Source organism: Phaseolus vulgaris, chromosome 4 (genome assembly GCF_051622355.1).
Source record: "Phaseolus vulgaris cultivar YP4 chromosome 4, ASM5162235v1, whole genome shotgun sequence".
Taxonomy (NCBI): domain Eukaryota; kingdom Viridiplantae; phylum Streptophyta; class Magnoliopsida; order Fabales; family Fabaceae; genus Phaseolus; species Phaseolus vulgaris.
Window position 1 is genome coordinate 36,234,008 of NC_143501.1, and position 19,959 is coordinate 36,253,966.

Here is a 19,959-nt window from a genome sequence, read left to right on the forward strand (position 1 = left end):
TGAAGAGGTTGGGTGAAGACCCCCTACAAGACCGTGCAACTCAAGGCCTTGGGGAGTTCCTCATCGTGTCCAGCCTCTCCATGAGTAAGGCGCGATACTTGCAGGCCGAGATGGCGAAGCTGAGGGAGGAATCAACTCTTCAGGCCAAGACTTTCTCCCATCACGAAACTGCTTTGCATCAGGATCTGGCAAGCCTTCGACAAATTGAGAAGGAGACCAAGAGGCTTCTCTTCGAGAAGTCTCAGGAGGCCCTCCAATCCCAATTGAAGATTCTGCCTCTTCGCAATGAAGTGATCGAGCTGAAGGAGAAGGTCGAGGAAGCGCAGGCCAAGATGGCCAGGCTGGAGGAAAGGGTCACTCAACGAGAGGTCCAACTTGGCGAGTTGGAGGGGGAGTTAGCCCAGAAGATTGAACTCTTCAAGAAAACTGAAGAAGAGCTCAACGACGTCGTCGATGCTTATGGTTCCGAGTTTAAAGATGCCATTGCTCAGGTTGCCTGCGTGCATCCTGAGATGGATCTCTCCCCATTTGAGGTGACCAAGCGGGTCGTGACAGGAAACTAGTGGCCAAGGAGTAGCCTATTCTTTATCTGTAATTTAATGGCTTGACAAACACTTTGTAACTTGTATATATATATATATATACCTTGCTCTTATTTACAAATTTGCTCGCTTTAAGTTGTTTTCTTTGTCTTGATTGTTAACTGGCGTGTCTTGCACTAACTTTGCTAACAACACCTTTAATGCATATTTACACCTTAGGTAGCACACTGCGCGCAACTCTTGGTTAGTCTTACCTTCGTTGTACGAAGATAGGGAAAACCCTCACTTACTGCTTCTGACCTTCATCTTGCAAGATAAGGGAAAGGCCTTCCCAGCGACTTCGCCCTTGCCTTGAAGGTCAAAGGAGATGTCTTACTAGTGGTACTGGTGAACCATGTTGTTCTCAACCTTGACTTACAAACAAGGGAAAGGTTCGCTTTATGACCTCGACCTTGCTCCATGAGGGCAAAAGAGGATTTAACAGTTGAACCATGCTATTAGACCTTGGCATTCTTACTCAAGAGGGAGGCGTTCTTTGCAAACCGTCCTATCCCAATCTCGAGATTTCTAACCGAAGTGAAAAGCTCGTAACTGACCTCGTCCTTGCCCCTTAGGGCAAGAGAGGATTTAACTGGCGAACCATATCGCTCAACTTTGGCGTTCTTACTCAAGAGCAAGGCGTTTTCTACGAACCATCCTATCCCAATGTTGAGATTTCTTTGGTAGTGGACTGGGGAGTAGTGTGGTAAGCCCACGCAATTCTAGGAACCTCCTCTGCCCAGGTCTCTTTAGGCTTCTCCAGCCTTCTCTTCAGACCTCTGAGCAGTACTCGGTTGGCGGACTCGACCTGCCCGTTTGTCTGGGGGTGTTCGACTGATGCGAACACCTGCTTTATTCCCAGCTCCGTACATAGTTTGCCCAACTGTTGGCTTGCAAACTGGGTGGCATTCAACAACCAAGAGAAGTGCAGATCTAAGAGGAGATAGGCGGAGTCCGAACCAGTCATCGGAGTCAACTGGCAATCAAGTCAACCAGCAAGAACAAAATCTATCTCTAAGAGCTGAATATGCTAGATTGTAGGCAACACTGTACCACAAGGTAGACAATCTCCCTCTTGACATAAAGTAGAAGAGGACCAAAGAATGGAAGATGAAAAATCGTAGAAACTTAGTAATATAGCCTAAAGTTAACATGATATATGACAATGCATATTGATAAGAATCCAGCATGATGTCCTATTTCTTAAGAAATACATACATATATATATATATATAAAATGTTCTTTCTAAATTCTTGGAAGGTGAAGAATCTTTATTTGCTCATCAATTTTTTGTAAGCTATCATTGGTCTGATAGTTACCATGCAATCATGCCTCAGTGCTGTGACTTGTAGGATCTGTATTCTTGATCTGTAGTAGTTAGGAGGTTCTTTTGTCTAAGTGTCCACATTCTCCCTAATGTCCCCTTCCCTTGCATCATTCTCGTAATAGCCTTGAAAAGCACTATCCTTTTATTAATTGCTTTCTTCTAGCATCACTGCAGCAGGGTCGAGTGATTAGAAATAATATGTAACTGCAGACCTCTAGAATTTAGAAAATACCTCTATATGAATTGATATCTTTGAAATGTGAGTTCTTGCAAGTTGAAAATAGACTTAGCTAAATTGGATGTACACATTTTGTAAATTTTGTAAAGGAACTGTTTTTCCTATTCTTGTATTTTTCTTGAATGGACTTCCATTCCATGTATATGAAACTTATCCATTACTGATAAAGAAAATAATGTTTGGGGATAACAATATTGTATCCCCACCCTCCCAATTTTAATAGAAATACCAGATGTGGGAGATTTACAGAATTCAAAACCTAATTGAATTCTCTATAGTGATGCTAGATAAAAATCCTATAATGAAGTTAATAAAATAGTTTTATGTTATAGTATACAAGATAAGTTATACGTTATAGTTTCCCTTGGTTATTCGCAGCTTTGAAATTCAGTTTGGATCTTATCTGTAACTTTTCCTCGCTTCTAAAATTGGGGAGAAATTTATTTCATCTGAATGTTGTATTCCCAAAGTGCTAATGTTAATAAAACGTCCATTTTGTAATGCTCCAAATAACAAAATGTTCAATTTTGTTCTTGGCAGTTTTGCTGTTGCGTAGTAACGCGTAGTAACTAAGAAAGATCACTAAGTTATTACATTGTTCTGCATTGTTGTAATTTATATTATTGTTATTTCACCCTGTTGTTTGATCTCTGAATGGCACTATGGATTGCATCATATCTACAATAACAATCTAAGTTCGTATCTGCTGGTTCTGCTCCTCTGGGTTGCCTCATTTTTGTTGGTTACATGTTAAATACTGTGGTCAAACAGCAGTGTTGAAAAAGAGACTTTCATGAATCGGGTGAGCTTTGTGTAATGTTGCTAAAGGTGTGGCTAGGATCGCAACATTTTTATCTTTGCCTTGCATTTCATGCACTTTTATCTGATTGTTTCATATTTAAACTTGATGTCAGTTTAGGCTGCTTCATATTTCCCTCTACAATTATCCATCAGCAGTGAACCTAAATGTTTTGCTGCTTCACCAAACTACCCCCACTATCATCTCAATTGCAGAGAGCAACCTGTTGTGGCAAGTTCGGACACACCTTTAAATGGTGTGTTCATGTCGGACACATGTATCAGATATTGACACGTGTAAAACACTCGAATGACACGCATCGTTAAAATGTTCAATTGAATGAGTCATAGGAAGTATCTTTCTGCCACAAAGAAATAACTCAACTATACTTATTTACATAAATTTTGATAATCAACTTATATAATTCATAATTCATAATCAACTTATTTACATGTGTCTAAGTGTTCGTGTCAGTGTATGTGTACATACAAGACCTTGGAAATGTACCTCTATAGGTTTTGTTTCCGTAAAGGAAGAAATTGGCTTGTGTGGTTTCCTTCCCCCTTGAACTAAATACTTGTCTGTATGCTGTGTCATGTTAGTGAGTTTTTTTTTTCCTTGTTACATTCTATAAGGCAGTGGATGCCACCTCTTATGGATCTATCTTCATATGCTTAAGGATCTGTTGCCACCAACATTGTTGCATACATGTTAAATGCCTTTGTTTTTGTAGATCTCATGCAGTCATACTTGACTACTTTGTTTTCATGCTGGCATCATCTCTGCCTCTCAGCCTGCCTTGGCCATGATTTCATTAATAAAAGCTTGCATATTTACCAAGAAAGTTAAAGAATTTCCATTTCCCACTACTTCACCAATCAATAAATGGAAGGCAAAAAGATTTGGTTGCATAACTTTAGTGAATATAAAGTGTTTCTGGCATGAGGGTAATATTTCCAAAAAGGTTAGCAGGGATGGTAGAATACGAAAAGAGCATTCATAATTTGTACCTTGTAGAGTGTGTCACATGAAATTTCCTGGCAACTCTCTCACTCAAGCTGGTTCGATTGGAAATTTGAACTCCTGTGGTGGGCATTATTCTTAAAAAGAAAAGAAAAAAAAAAAGAAGTGGTGCAGTCTAAACGGTTAAGGATATTTGTGAAACTAAAATTTGTGGCTTCATTTATGCAGTACAAAAGGATATAATATAGGAAATGTCATTGCACTGTGACATCTTTCCTTGCTGGCCCCATAGAGGGGAGACTTGTTGAGAAACAGTTGAAGGTGTGCTAGCTGGCTTGATTCTCTTCTCCATTTGAAGTTTATCCCTAACTATATTCTTGCAGTTAAATTTTCTGTCGTACTTAGGTTCCTTTGTACTTGCATGAATGGTGTAACGTCTTTTCAGAATTAGACTGCATTAATGAGTGATGGATTTAGCAGCCAATACTCATTGTCCTCAATGGGGACAAGGGAAGGGGACCAATTGGTTTCAAGTCACTCTGTAATCCTTCCTTAGTGGCTTTTGTCCCAAAAACCTTTGTTCATGTCTACCTCTTTATCCGACATCTCTTGGGACCCTTGTCTCCTCCTATTTTCCATTTTTCAATAAATTACAGGTTTTTTTTTTAAATTGGACTGTCACCTACTTTAAAGTTTACTACTAATTTCTCGATATACTCATTTCTTTCAAAGATTAATAATATCTCTTACAAGAGTTTATATATTTCTACTTTTAATTCTGATTTAATTTTATAAAATCGATTGTAAAATATTCAACACGTAATTATTAAAATCTAATTCCTAACTATATACTTTAATGTTTCTTTCTATAAATTACACATATTTCCTAATTAAGATATCACCTACTTTAAAGTTATCTATTTGAATACTAAAATGTTTGAAAGATTGGTATAAACTCTCATAATTGAATCTTGATTATCTATTTTAAAATTATATATTTTCATTGAGGTATAATCTAGTTTAGAGTTACACATTAATAATCTTTTGAAGTATTAGTATCTGTTTGAAATATTAATATTTCTAAGCAGGTTTTTCTTTTTCTAGAAATGCATATTTTAGTATGGAATATCTGAATACATGTTTAAGATACAGCATTATCTGAAGTATTTCACATTACATTAATATTTTTACTTAATTGCTTGTCATATCATTAGTTGATTTCTTGATGAAAAGGACACAATTTCATGATCAATGTTTGATGCTAGAGAAGATTTGTATGCAACACCACACATGGCTTGTAGTGGATGATAAAGCCTGAAATTTCCTTGCCATGAAAATCATGATATTTATTTATTTATTTCATATTTCAGAGTTCTGTTGAAGTGATTCAAGGACAAAAATACAGCTACGTGTGTCTCAAGGACTCTAGTGGTAATGGTATCATGCAATTTATCCATTTCTGCGCGTGCCTTCAGGATGAGAACATACCAATTGTCCTTTTTTACATTTGTTTTTATGCTGTAAATTGTAAGTACTATAGAATTTTCCACTTCGTTTCTAATTCATATTTGTATGTTTTTAGTTGGAAAAACTATACACAAGATATTTTTATTTATATATATATGGATTAAATACTCGACTAGTTAATTTAATATGCATATTAAATATCACTAATCGGTTCAAGGTTTATTTTTCTTAAATTTGAAATAAACGACAAAATAATTTTAAAAGACTTGTTTATTAGAAATGTTTTTATTGAAATTCATATTAAAAATATATTAGAAATTAAATAAAAGTGTGTTTTTCAATGAACATTTTTTATTTTGAACTCTTTAATCAATAGCATTTACTCCACTTTTAGTTTCCCAAAAGTATACGTGTGGATTATTCTATGGAAGAAAATTAATGTTGATTTACTTCTTCCATTAAGAGAAGTTAAATTTTCATGAAAAAAAATTGTTTTATGAATTTTGAATATTGTATTTAAACATGGCAAAATAAATGTTTACGTTCTAATATTCGCAAGAATATATATAAATTGACTGAACGTAAATATAAATATGAATTTAATTGAAGTACGAAGATAAGAGTGAATCTATCATCATATTCATCTTATTTTTTTTTATATCTTATTTATTTTAAATTAGTTATTCTTTCTTAATTTATTTCGTATTTTATTTTAAAATTTATTTATTATTATTTGATACTGAAGAAGAAAAATATATTTAATGTGAAATTATGAATAATATCATATTTTTTATTTATTTTAAATTTCACTTTTTTTATAAAATGAATTATATAACAACCATGAATAAATAAAAATACATATATATCCATTATATTCATTGAAAATGGAATATAGATTTTATATCAAACATGAAAAACAAAAATTATTTATATATTTTTATATTAAAAAATGTCTATATATTTATATTAAAAAATAAGGACGAGTATAATTAAATCCAGGGTTGTCCTTCTCCGGACTCTGTCACTAGTCGTTTCAAAATGTTGGACTCAATTAATATCACATTCTATCATTAATTAATGCCTACGCTTTTTTTTTTTTTTGGCTTTCAGAAGATCGAATATATGCCACTTTATTATTATCCATGTGTTGCATTAAATTCAACTTTAGGGACCAAATTAATTTTCTTCAATAAAATGCTTTTTTTCGCTGTAATTGCGGTTTTAATTAAAGGAATATAGTGTATATTTTCCTTTTTGAAAAACGTTACTATCTTTTATTAAAATGTGGCAGGGAAATTTAAATCAAATTGACGATAAAATAAACGCATACTCATTTTTTCTACTATCATTTTATTTAAAATTTCCTTATTATTCTCTCTCTTCTAGCCATGTCACTATTTTTATAATTTCATTCTTTGCTAGCGTACAAAATTTTATAGTTAATACAAAATATTTTAAACCAATTATTCAAAATATTTACATAAAAGGTAGTTTTGTGAAAAAAAGAAGTAGATATTTTCATTTTTGACATATGGGTAAGTCTTGTTTATAAAATACAACTTGAAATAAATAAATAAAACTCGCTTTTCACAATATATTAACTTTTGTTATTCAAATTCTAAATTAAAACATTACTTTAAAAAAAAATACTTTTTAAATATATACATTGAATTTGAGTTCATAAAACACAACTTATTAAAAAAAATTGAAATTATTTTTACAAACGTGAATTAAAATAAAATATATATAAAATTCATGTTTAAAAACATGACTTTTTTCATTTTAAAATTCTTAAAATAAATTATAAATTCGTGTTTCAAAACATTATTTTTGAAGCACAACTTAACTTTTTTTTTAAATCTACTTTATTTTTGATAATTTTTTAAAAATAGCCAATTTTGTAAAAGAGCCCCGAAATAATTGGTACTTGAAAACGAAATAAGTACGATTTTTTTTAGGGACAGAATTTGCAAGACAAATCTAACGGCAGTCACATTTTAACGTTCACCAAACCACGTTTGGTATGTGACACAAACGGAGCCATAATAATGAAAACTTTTGTTTGAATGGTTTGCTTTATAGTTTGGAGACATTTTGCCCCCACAAGCCATAGATTTGCCTACGGAATATTTTCACGACGGGGCTTACTTATGGCATAAATTCTTCATATTTTAAGTGCGTGTCTTGATTAAGACTCTAAATCTGACCTATAAAATAAATGGCACCACTCTTGTAGACACATGGAACACCTCTTTTTTCTTGCTTCTTCCATGAAACAATTATTTTGTCTAGAATATCTCATCCATGTAATAATGGTCCAATAGAATATGCATATCAATGTCCTTTAGGTTTCATGCACGTAATGAATATGGTACCATGGGATATTTTATCACTTCTGTTCAACCTTATGTTGCAGCAGTTGGGATGTGATCATCATCCAACTGATGAAATCAACCTTCCCATCTCCTCATATCCATCCATCTATAAATAAACACATCACAATAAGACAAGGGCAACCCCTTGCAAAATCAACAACATGGTCCCTATTGTTTCATAAATTTGGTTTGTGACATAACTTCCCAAGGATTTCAGCTAACTATTCTTTTCCTAATTCAACATGTCTGCTTACAAAGATTCCCTCTCCTTGCTTTTGATTTTACTCACCAAAAATGCTCTGTGGGCTACACATTCTAAAGCACAACACTAGTTCTGATCTATTCTGCTTAATTTTTTTTTTCTACATTCTTAATGTGCCCCTTCTGAATAACATGCATGATTCATGAACCTCTTCATGCTTTTCATTAAATATAATTGGTATGATAAATTAGTGTCAAGTTCTAGAAGCAAAAACCGTCCAACTCCCTTTGTAAAAATTTTAAAGCAGCAAATGATTAAAAAGGAAGGGTGAGGTTAACTACTGATGGGAACAAGACATTATGGGTCTAGTGGGGCTCACATTTCTGTTTTTCTTTTCTTTTTTCAATTCCAATTATTAAATTTCATTGTCTCTTGCCAGACAGCCATTTTCTCAATTGTTGGAGAGAGATGATATGTTAAGGTATATATATATATATATACACACACAAGTTAATGATATGCTGAATAAGATTAAGTGAGAGGAGAGGCTTAAGGCTTTGCTTTACACTGTCCAAATTGTGAATTATTTCAAGTGCTTCTTCCACACATTCAAAGTAGAAACCATGGAAGCTTCTCATCCTCTTTCTATTGAAAGTTTCTCTTACAGTTGGTTAGTGAACCTGAAGCCATCTATAGAAAGCCTTGATGGCTCCCTCAGAGCTTCCCTTGATGCTTCTGATGAAGCTTCCTTCATTGAAATGGACCCAAGAATGCCACCTTCTAAAAGATTCTTCCGAAACTCCCAAGATTTCAAATTTGACTTCCCAGCTTCACAGTCCCCTCTCACTCTTGTTGATGCTGATGAGCTCTTTTCCAATGGTTACCTCATGCCCCTTTTTGTTGAGTCTTTGAAAATGGAAGCATATGAGGCTTCAGATGCCAATCCAAGTCTACCTTCCTCATCACATGTGCCAAAAATTGCGGTTCCTAATGCTCATTCTAGATGCCCTTCATTGAAAAGGTGCAGAACATTATCAAGGAGAATATTTCAGAAGTATCTCAACTTCTTAAGGCCCTTGTGTAGAAGATTGAGGAGTGGCAAATCAGGTTCAAAACCTGAATCTGTTATTAAAAGAACTGAGTCAGCAAAGAATAGGGGATGCTATTCTGAAACATCCCCACGGATTAGTGTAGCTTATTCAGCTGATGACTGGCGCAAGTCCTGCGATTCCGAAAGTTCAATTTATGAAGCAGTTCTCCATTGCAAAAGATCCATTGGTATGTTCAAGTTCCATGTGTATATGTGTATATCATTAAACATGTGTTACGTTCAAGGTTTTAAATAATAGTCACGGTTGTGATCTTGTTGAAATCTTTGACACTGCAAGAAATTACAGACAAATGGGGTTGTGATTTGCCAAAAATTGCAGCTGTAGACTATTTTTTAAAACTTAATTTTGCGTTTACTTGATGTCATTTTGTTCATATTTTGTGTATCTAACAAACATTTTGATACTTTACTCATTGCAGAGAGAATGAATTAAGGATGCTGCCAAAGGGTTCAATTTGGAGATAAAAAATTAAAGAGAAAAGAGAAGATAAAGGGAAAAGGGAGATGATCAAGGCTAAACCATCATCAGCCACTCCTCTGCTCCATCATCCTCTGCTTGAATGATTAAAAAATGTCAATAGGAAATAAAGATGTGGTTGGTCAAGCATTATTCAAGAACTATGATCAAATTCTGAAAAAAAGAAGAAGAAAAAATACAGTACAATTTTGTTTGTTCATCTAATTATTATGAGAAGGAACACTTTTACTAAAGATTAGAATCTGCCTCCTATTTCAGTAAAGTTATTCTTCAACTGATTTTTGGATTCAGAAATGTGTGTTACAGATCAATTATGTATATAAGATTCTGATAACTTGGTATATATCTTATCTCCTATGTTGTTGCCTCCCTATTCCATAAACATGATCTATGACATGCTTTGAAAGAGGGTTTTTGATTTTATCTTTCTCCCTCTCTCTCTCACTGTCTGGCTCTCTCTTCTTGTTCTCTTGTGGATGTGAAAGTAAGAAAATTGGAAGATGGAAAAGTTTTGAGACAAGAGATTTAAGAAAGTGAGAAGTTTGAAAAATTCTCTGCAAACTTGACAGACTTGTCAGTTATGCAAATTTCAAGGCAATGATGAAGAAACGACACTTATGGAGACAAAATCTGACGACAAATGTGCGGAGCCATTGAATTGTATGTGGACACTTTTAGCACAAATTCATAAAAAATCTAATGATGGAGAAATAATGAGTGATTTTTTCTCTTAAATTTTATTTTATATGTACCCCAATTATTACCATTTCTGTTATTTTGAGAAGTCTGGTGTTGTTTCTGACAAAAAGATGCATCAGGAACAACGTTGAGGATATTAAGGATTATCTTCAACTGACAGAATAACCAAGATCTGAATAATCATTTACAGAGATGTTTATATTTGGTCAAAATACTGGAAGGTGTATTGAAACAAGGTTTGATGAACTTAAATTTTGGTGTGTAATTGCAAAACAAACTTTATCAAGTCAGAGTTTGCAGTGCAAAGTTAAGAATGTAGAAACTAGAGTTTACATTGGACCTCTGCTACATAGTTATATGTTATTCTTGTACAAGTTTGTAGTAGTAAGTAACTCTTGCATTATGAAATATGAGAATCCCCTTTAAACATAAATGTTTTGTAAGTAGAAGAAATTGAATGTAGGGTCAAAAAGATTTATGGCCTCAATATTGAGTTGACTTTACAAACCCATCCTTAAGCTTACTGGTAGTGTTAACTTTATTCTTTATTGTGGGCCTAAATTCTCTCACAAGATCTGGGACAATATTTAATTCCTAGTTCAAATAAGATTATCTTGTTTTTTGAAAAGAAAAATGTTGAAAACTATAAAGAAAGCGACCACTTATAAAACTATTAGTTTAAATGCATGTTTAGGAGCATAAGATTCCATGAAAATGGAATTTGATTATTTTTTAATGAATGGTTAATATTCTTCTTTTTGTTTCTTTTTTTCTTTCTATTTTATCCTTTTTCTATTTCTTTCATGTCTCTATATTCTCTCTTCCACCCTATCCCTTTGCTCGAGATCGTAAATGAATATCTATGAACTCAAACTAATACAATCAAATATTTTGGGTTGGATTTGATCATCTTAATCAAACTTAAAGTAGGTAATAAAATTATTTTTCATTATTATGTATAATAAATATATATAGTCAGGGATATAAAAACAAAAAATTATTTACTTTGCTCAAAATTATTACAGATTTTTTGTGCATATTAATATTAACACTAAAAATATGTCACTTACTGAAATAATTGCAGTGAAATAACTTGCTCTCTCAATAATTGCATGTTACTTTTATATATACTCCAACATCCATGTAATTTATTTGGGATCAAAATAGAAATAATAAAATTAACATTTCATTGAACATTGAAAAGTGAAAATATTGGTCTGCTTAAAAACTAAAACCACGATAATTTTGAGATAGAATAGTACTTTTGGAGATCTAATATGACATTAAGAAACTAGAATTACCTTTTTCTTGAGTAATTAAGAATGAATCTTTAATTACTTTTAGATAGTATTTTGCATTAGGAGTAAGTTTAGCACGAGTGAAGTAGTGAAGAAAGAGAAGAAAGAAATATGAAATAGGCATGAAATAAATAATATTGATTATGCCTTTCAATTTATTTTTTTTCAATTCTGAATAAAATTTAGGCTAATTTAATGAGATTAATTAATGCTAAAACTTTTTTAATTTAATTGAAGTTTATTTTTAATGTATTATTTTTATTTCAAGTTGAAAGAAAAGAACGGAAGTTTAAAATAAATACGTATTTTTTAAATGAAAATAGTACAGATGTTACTAACTAATTGTTTAATATGTGTGAATAAAACTTTTTTATTATATTAAAGGAATAATTATTTTATTAAGGTAGAAGAATTTTTTTCATTTTGCTATATATATTAGTTGATTGAGATTGTCTATGGTTAGAATTAGGCAATTATAATTAGTGCGAAATGGTATAATTTGACAGGGTTGTTTTAAATGGAAATTTAAGTTGAGGGGAAGCTTCCTCTTATTAATGGTATGTTGTTCCCAATTAGTTGACTACTTATATGAGACCTATTCATAATTAACTCATCCAGCAAAACTTATCTTGGTGATGGGATGACTATGACTTATGCCAACTTGTTTGACAACTAATGGGGTTCAAGAATGATGTGCTATTCATAAATATTTATTAGATCCTACCTTAAGTGTTTCATCAAAAGCAGTAGTTAATAATAAATATATATATATATATATATATATATTAAATGTAGTAACTTAAATGTTGTGTTTAGAATTTTTTTTTTCTTGCCAGTTGACTTTCTCGTCGGTTGACTCTAATGACAAGCTCTAACTCCGATCAGTTTATGAAATCTGTTATACGTCTTGTTGCACTAAACGTGACTCCGTTTGAAACAGAGGGGGGCACTATCTGTTGATCACACTCCGACGATCAAGTCAGTAAGAGTTTACTAAAACAAAGAAGTATCCAGTTTCGGTCTAAAAAACAACGTACTTTTATTTGGGGTCTCAAGTCCCTTTTATAGCTTGTCTCTTGTAACAGCTTCCTCCTATGAGAATCTAATCTCAACTGAAAGCGCATGTAACAGGAAAAACATTTTGTTTATGGGTGCCTTCTCTCGAGGTGCTACAATAGAAAGCGTTCTTATCGCTAATAGAGCTTAAAATAATAACAGAACAACCACCTGTCAACAAGACACCATCTTAAACGCCAACCACAGAGAAGTATTTTGCTTACATGGGCACCCTTACCCATGGTGCAACGTTATCTTTTACTATGCATGCAACTTAACCACCACGTGCCCTAGAATACCCACATTCATAAGTTAAAAGATATTTACGTGACCTAACCACCGCATGTACTACACGTACCTCTAGGTTCGTAAATAGCCTTGACTAATAACCTTATATTAGCGCACCAAGATATTGTTTTAATTACGTTCCCACGGGCTTATAAACAAAACTAGACCTAACACATGACCCACTTTATAGGCCCAACAGCCGAGCTGGCCTACTTACACTATACACCAAACTCCGATCATTGAGCATTGAGCTCTTAGGGCTATGTACAGTACACTTTTTAATCTAATTCATTCTCAGAAGAAGAAAATTGGCATTTATATGAAACAATTTCTCTTCCCCTAATTACTTGGTAAGAATTAAATAAATTAATTTAAAATACTTGAAAATACTCTGAACCTTGTAAAAAACAAGTAAGATTGTTAACATAATTTGTAACATAAATCTATAACATAAGGATAAATAAAATCGGTGTGTATAAAAAAAAATGTAATTCATGACAGTTGAATCAAACTCTTATCCATAAATCAAAACTTATAATTAATAGTTAATATATTAACTTTTTCTAGTTAAAAATTTAACTAACTCAAGCATCATAATTGAAGAGTAACTTTTAATTCATCTAACTTTTATACTTTCACCATGAGACAAATGATGCTTAGTTACAACACCCATGAATTATTATAAATATATTTATGTCCTATAAACTTGTATGAGTAGATGGAGATTCAAATATTTATCAATTACTTTTTAGGTTTACAATATCTTCTTGTATTTCGAATTTGTTCTAAAATGTGGGGAAATTAGTAAAGAATTTATAAAAAAATTAAAAAAAAAGAAAATGTAGAATTTGACTCATATGATTGAAAAGATACACTTAAAAAAATCATGAAATATAAACCAATTTTAGAAACAAAAAATAATTAGTCTATTGTGATTAAATTAGATACCATTTTAGAGACTAAAAAAAAATTTGGTTTCTATTATTGTTAAATAGTTTCTAAATTGGTATCTAATTAGCTACCAATGTTTTAACTACTAATTACTTAGATTCTAAATTTGGTAGCAAAAACCTTGATTGCTAATTAGATACCAATTTAGAAACCATTTAGCAATAATAGAAATTAATTTAGAAACTAAATTTTTTTTCGTCTTTAAAATAATCTCTAATTTAGTCATTATATCAATTAATTATTTTTTGTCTCTAAAATTGGTTTTTATTTCATGATTTTTTTTTTAGTGATACGTTTAATTAATTGCAACTCAACCTTAGTGGGAAATGTAAAAGTAATATAATTATAAGACTATAAATCCCAACATACAAATGGAGAAGTATATGAAGTAAGTTATAATGTTAAATTCTTTTATACGTTTTGTTTTACAGATTTTTTTTTTTCATTCTCCACAAATAATAAGAATATTTATTCTTAACTCTTTGTATAAAATAAAATCATTTTCATTTTTAGAAGGTTACTGAAAATTATTCTTTACATTTTATTCTCATAAAAACTTCATTATTATATTAATCCAATTTTTTATTTGTGTTAAGTAGTAGAAAAGTTACATTCCCATGTAAATGTGAGGGATTATTTTCTAACTTCCCTATAATTCTTATTTTAGATAGTTTAAAATTTAAATGAATTTGTTTAAATATTAAGAGTTAATGAGAAGAGGTCTGAGTTCGTAAACTTGTCCTTCTTTAATTTTATTGGGTTGGCTTGGCAATTATGTTGAGCTTTACAAGTATGTGAACAGAAAATCATAAAAGGTTTAGTGAAAGCAAATTGCATTTTTGATAGAAATGCCTGGATCATATAAAATGAATTCAATACTTCATGTTCAATGAATTCTACATGTTTGATCTCTTACAATAGACTCCTCTCCTTTACACACTACAACAAATATCAACACAAACTGTGATCGAAAATGTAGAAATTGTAAGTTAAACTTTACACAACAATTTTTCATAGGTAGACATGACTATTTATAATAAGAAGAGAACAATTTTAAAACTGTTGTTTAAAGTCATGACAATAATTACAATTTTACTTTCACTTTATTTTAAAATGGTTTATACCACAATTATATTCTATTGCATTTGGATTTAATGTTTGTTTTATATTAAATACATTTTTCTAAATTTTGTATAGATGGTTCATACAAAAGTTTAACATGGAAACAATTAATCCATAATTACCATTTAAAAAGTGGACAACACTTTAGAAAACATTAATAGAAAAAAATAAATATAATTGAATTTATAATAAATAAAATTCACACATATATTTCAATGTTAGTGTTAAAAGTTTAAAATCAAAATAATAATTTTTTTTATCAAAATTAAAATTACAAAACTTAGTTTAAAAACATGATGTCTAGATTTTTTTTATTATATAAAAATTACAAAATTATCTTTATTATCTTTTAAATTAAAAATAAGACAAAATATAATATGTTAAATATTTTAAAACATTATATAAATTTTGATAAAAGCCAATTGATTCTGTATCGGTAGGGTTCGCACGACGAAGGTCATCTCTTTATCCCATCAATGGACCGATCGACATTACGAATCCAATTATGCTTAAGTAGTATTAGTGAAGCTAACCAACAGTTAAGAGCTAGGTAATGTATTCATCAACGTGACCCAGCTCCCTAATCCGACCCAGTAAGAAAGATCCACTAAAATAATATAAATAGAACAAATTCCAAGAATCAAGTATGTCATTACACAGTACTTAGAATACCGAGTGTCGAATACTAAATCTGACTTGAGCGTCAGAGTGTTTTCTGCGGGTACCATCTGAGTTTGGATTTCGTGAAGATCAAAGAGTGGAGCGAGTAGGGGAGAGGGAGGAACTTGCAGGGAGAGGAACTGAAGTGCAAAGTCACCGACTGACCAAGGAATTAGAAGAGTAGCTTCAATCGTTTTATGTGCCCCAACCCCGTTCGAGAACAAATTCTAATTGAAATAAAAATGTTTTAGCAAATTAATTTGTTTAATATTTCAATAATTTTTTTATTTAATAGTTAAGTACTATTAATTTTATTTGTTTGCCAAATATCACGATTTTGAGTCATTCAAACTTAAAAAAGAAGAAAATTCCTAACAAAAGTATTAACAAAAGGGATAAATGGCCGACAGATGGCATTCGACTACGACGACTACATGTTTAGTGTTGTACTGGATAGGAATGCTTGGGACCTCGGTCCAAGTATTTGGCTATGGTTAGCTTGGCTTTGGGTCCAAAAGCGAGTCATGGACTTGACCCAATTTTAATGGTAAGCCCGGTAAAGGATAATTAAAGAGTAAAAAATAATAAGTTTGGTTATATGTTATTATAATGCATACGTTAGTTAAATATATATGTGAATATAAAACTGTTAGTTGAATATATATCAATATATAAGTTGTAAATTAAATATATATGTGAATATAAAGTTGTTAGTTGAATATATATGAATATACAAGTTGTTAATTGAATATATATGTTAATAAAGTTGTTAACTAAGTAGCAAGCACCTGTGAATAAAGGTGCACAAGATTCTCTTTTGTTGTTAACAGTGTGAGTAAAGGTGTCCGTAGGCAGAATATTTTTCTTTTATATATGCTTTCAGTTGAGATTATATTCTCGTGAGTCAAAGTTGTTAAAGAGATAACTATAAAAGGACCTTGAGACATCCGGAAAAGGTACGTTGTTTCTGGATACTTGAGAGTGAAACTGTTTACTATTTTGTATGCTCTCACTCACTTGATCATCGGAGTGTGATCAACAGGTAGAGACCCCTCTGTCTCGTCGGAGAGTTTTTCCAGTGCACCAAGAGGAGACAAACTAGAAGCGGATCTCTCCATTCAGTCCAACAGAAGGCCAATTGGCGAGAACATTTGGCGCCCACTGTAGGGCCCGATAAAACTTGATCCCATCTGCATTCGTGATTGAGCCTTCTAACGTGATGAGAAACACAAGGCAAGGCCCGCAGGAATCTGAAGGAAGCGATGCCCCTATCTTACAGCAACTCATGGATGCCATGAGGGCCCTCCATGAGGCCAACGAGGACCACATATGAGAGCAAGAACGAATCCAAGAGCGGATCCAAGAAGTAGACAAGGATGAGCAGGAGAGGCTACAAGTGGAAGTCCGAGCTGAGCAAGAGCTTCTGCAGAATCGCCTGATGGTAGAAACTCAGGCCTCTCAAGCGACAATGGAGACGCACGCGCAAGCCAATGACGAGTTGCGCAAAACCATTGAGGAATCACTACAAAAAAAATTGTATATTGTGGCGGTTTTTTTCGTATAAAGTGGCGTTTATAACCGCCATAATATACGCTTGTGGCGGTTTCCCAAACCGCCATAGAACTGGCCGCCACAAAGTTTAATGTGGCAGTTTTATGTTACCCGCCGCAACACCTGCCACTTTAAACATAGTGTAAGTAGTGGCGGTTTTTATATGTAAGTAGTGTCAGTTATAACTGTCGCAATTTACAATCATTGAAGAAGATTTTGGCACCATAATATACGTAAGTAGTGGCGTTTTTAACTGGCGTAATTTTAATACTAAATAAGTAAAATTTAACCACTTTTTTATAATCTTTTTTATAATCTATTTTATACAATTATAAAATTTAACCACCACTTTTCTATAATCTTTTTTATAATCTGTTTTATACAATTATAAAATTTAACCACCACTTTTTCATAATAAAATAAAATAATGTATAAAGTTATAATCATCCATTCATTTCATTAAAAATTAAAGCACACATAATAATGTTCAAATGTTTATATGTAATTGAAAGTTAAAGCACACATAATAATGTTCAAAAGTTTAAAACACATAAAAAGTTTATACATCCCTAATCAAGTTTAAAATTACAACACATAGTTGTTCAAAAGTTCATACATCCCTAATCAAGTTTAAAATTAAAACACACATCTCTAATCAGTTTTGCTTCCGGCACTTGATCCTATTACTTGATTAGGTGATGGAGCACCACTTCCATAATCTGATGCCTGAAATAAATAATTTTAAGTTAATGAATTTGTATGTTTATAATTATAAAATAAAAGACACCAATAAATATTTAAATATATTAATACCTCATTGGTGGATGCATGAACCAAATTAGCTGTTATTGCAACAAAATGTTCTGGAACGTCTTTTCTTGAAGCAATATAAGCAAGCAAAGTGTTCATTTGATTTTTCACAGTTGCAAGCTCATTTTCCATTTGAGTTATCTTGTCCTCCACATTTGATGAAGTTGAACTAGAGGAAACATGGTTCATACCACTTAGCCTTGTTGTGGATCCTTTGAAAGCAAGGCGGGGACAAGCTCCATATGATAACCCTCTAACTCGACCCGGATGCTCCTTACCAAATATGATACCAATTGGATCTTCTTTAGTATTGGCAACATGTTAAGAATATGATATACAAATAATTAATATTAATATGATAAAACATAAAAACAATTGTAAAAGTATTAGATGTTATGAATTAGGTTAACTAAAAGATTTAATACAACTCACTCAATCTAAAATAAAATAATAAACTATATAAACAACATATAATAAACTATATGAATTGTATTAAGCAATATTCAAAATACATTAATTTATAAAATCTGATATAATTGGTGAGTAATTTGTCTTTGAACGTACCCTTTTGGGTGCTGCCTCAAGAGCAATTTTTGTCCTATGACTCCTAATTATCCAAAGAAGTCCTGATTCACAAAATGATTCAGATTAGTGCATAAAATACAATAATCACCTTACACACTATATTGATAGCTTGTATTAAAAGAGTAGGGTAAGAATATTCCAAACAAGTGACATCCAACTTAAATAAATCAATAAATATTCAAATGTACATTATAATCCATAGAATCTGGAAGAAATGACAAACTACCATAAGTACTGTTACTCTGCTTCTTTTTCCCACTCATACGGTTACTCTGCATCATCATGATCTTGCAGTCATAAAGCACAACTTTACGAACTTAATGAAGCTTTGAAACCTAAATCATCTTTACCTTACAAGATTGTTTCGTGCCACCACATGGTCAAACAAATCCCTAGTTAATTACAGTAATAATAGTTATAAATGTCTCTAAGAGCTTATTTTTGTTTATTAAAGGGGATTGGTATCTTGCTTGATGGTCTCTATGGAACTGGAACAGGTTCCACTGTATCTGTGTAAGTTGCCCTTTAGGAATCACTAATACTAGTTGATCCCTGCATACGACCTTATATGATTATATCTTTCTATGATAGCTTGATGAGCTTTAATGGTTGGTTATTCTAGGGAAAATGTGGAACTCCTTGGTCTAACCCGTGTTGGAAGTCGCAGAGTTGTTCAAATCTCTGCTGGTTTTATGATATTTTTCTCAACTTTAGGTCAGTATTGATGTTTCAAACACAAGTTTTGACTATAATAATACTATAATAATCTTAAACAGTGTTTTAATAATCAATTGCTGCAAGCATGTACTAGCAGATCAATTCAAATCAAAGCAATCATTAATCAAAATGGTGATCAGTGCAACAAATAGGTGAAGGGTTTGAAGGCACTTACTACTTCCAAATAGGTAGGAGCTAGTCTTTCTGTTCCTCTCCAGATGCTTCCTAATTGAAACTGCCTTCTTAATCAAATGGTACAGATCTGTACCATTTCTTCTTAATAAAAAGAAAAAAGTTTAAAAAACCTAAAGTATTTCTTACCAAGCCTTTCAGGATTTCCTTCAATCTGCATAAAAAGCTCTCGTGCAGCTTCAACTATGCCTGAATGCCCAAGGTGGGGGAATGATGAAGTCACATCATAATGAATGTAGTTGCAACTGCAAACAGAACATAAAATGTTGAAGTGAGGGACCAGAATATTGTATTGGACCATAGAAAGGATCTATACAGTTTGGCCCATATAAAACTATTACACATTGGAACTGAAACTATAAGGTATACAGAGAAGATTATTTATGCAGATAAATGTAACTCAATAGGGATGTCATTACTCATTAGCCTTTGTTTATAAACAGTTTATAATCAGACATCATAGCATAACATGTCAAAATTTATTTTCT

The 19,959-nt window shown here is 32.1% G+C and overlaps 1 protein-coding gene across 1 annotated transcript; it reads left to right on the forward strand.

Moving 5' to 3' along the window:
* The first annotated feature begins 8,459 nt into the window (after positions 1 to 8,459).
* LOC137837573 (putative membrane-associated kinase regulator 6) lies at positions 8,460 to 9,875 on the forward strand. Its single transcript, XM_090301909.1, is given in 4 exon segments — positions 8,460 to 9,231; positions 9,326 to 9,359; positions 9,484 to 9,573; positions 9,575 to 9,875. Coding segments are annotated over 4 exon segments (951 nt in total). The 5' UTR covers positions 8,460 to 8,576; the 3' UTR covers positions 9,747 to 9,875.
* Positions 9,876 to 19,959: the final 10,084 nt, after the last annotated feature.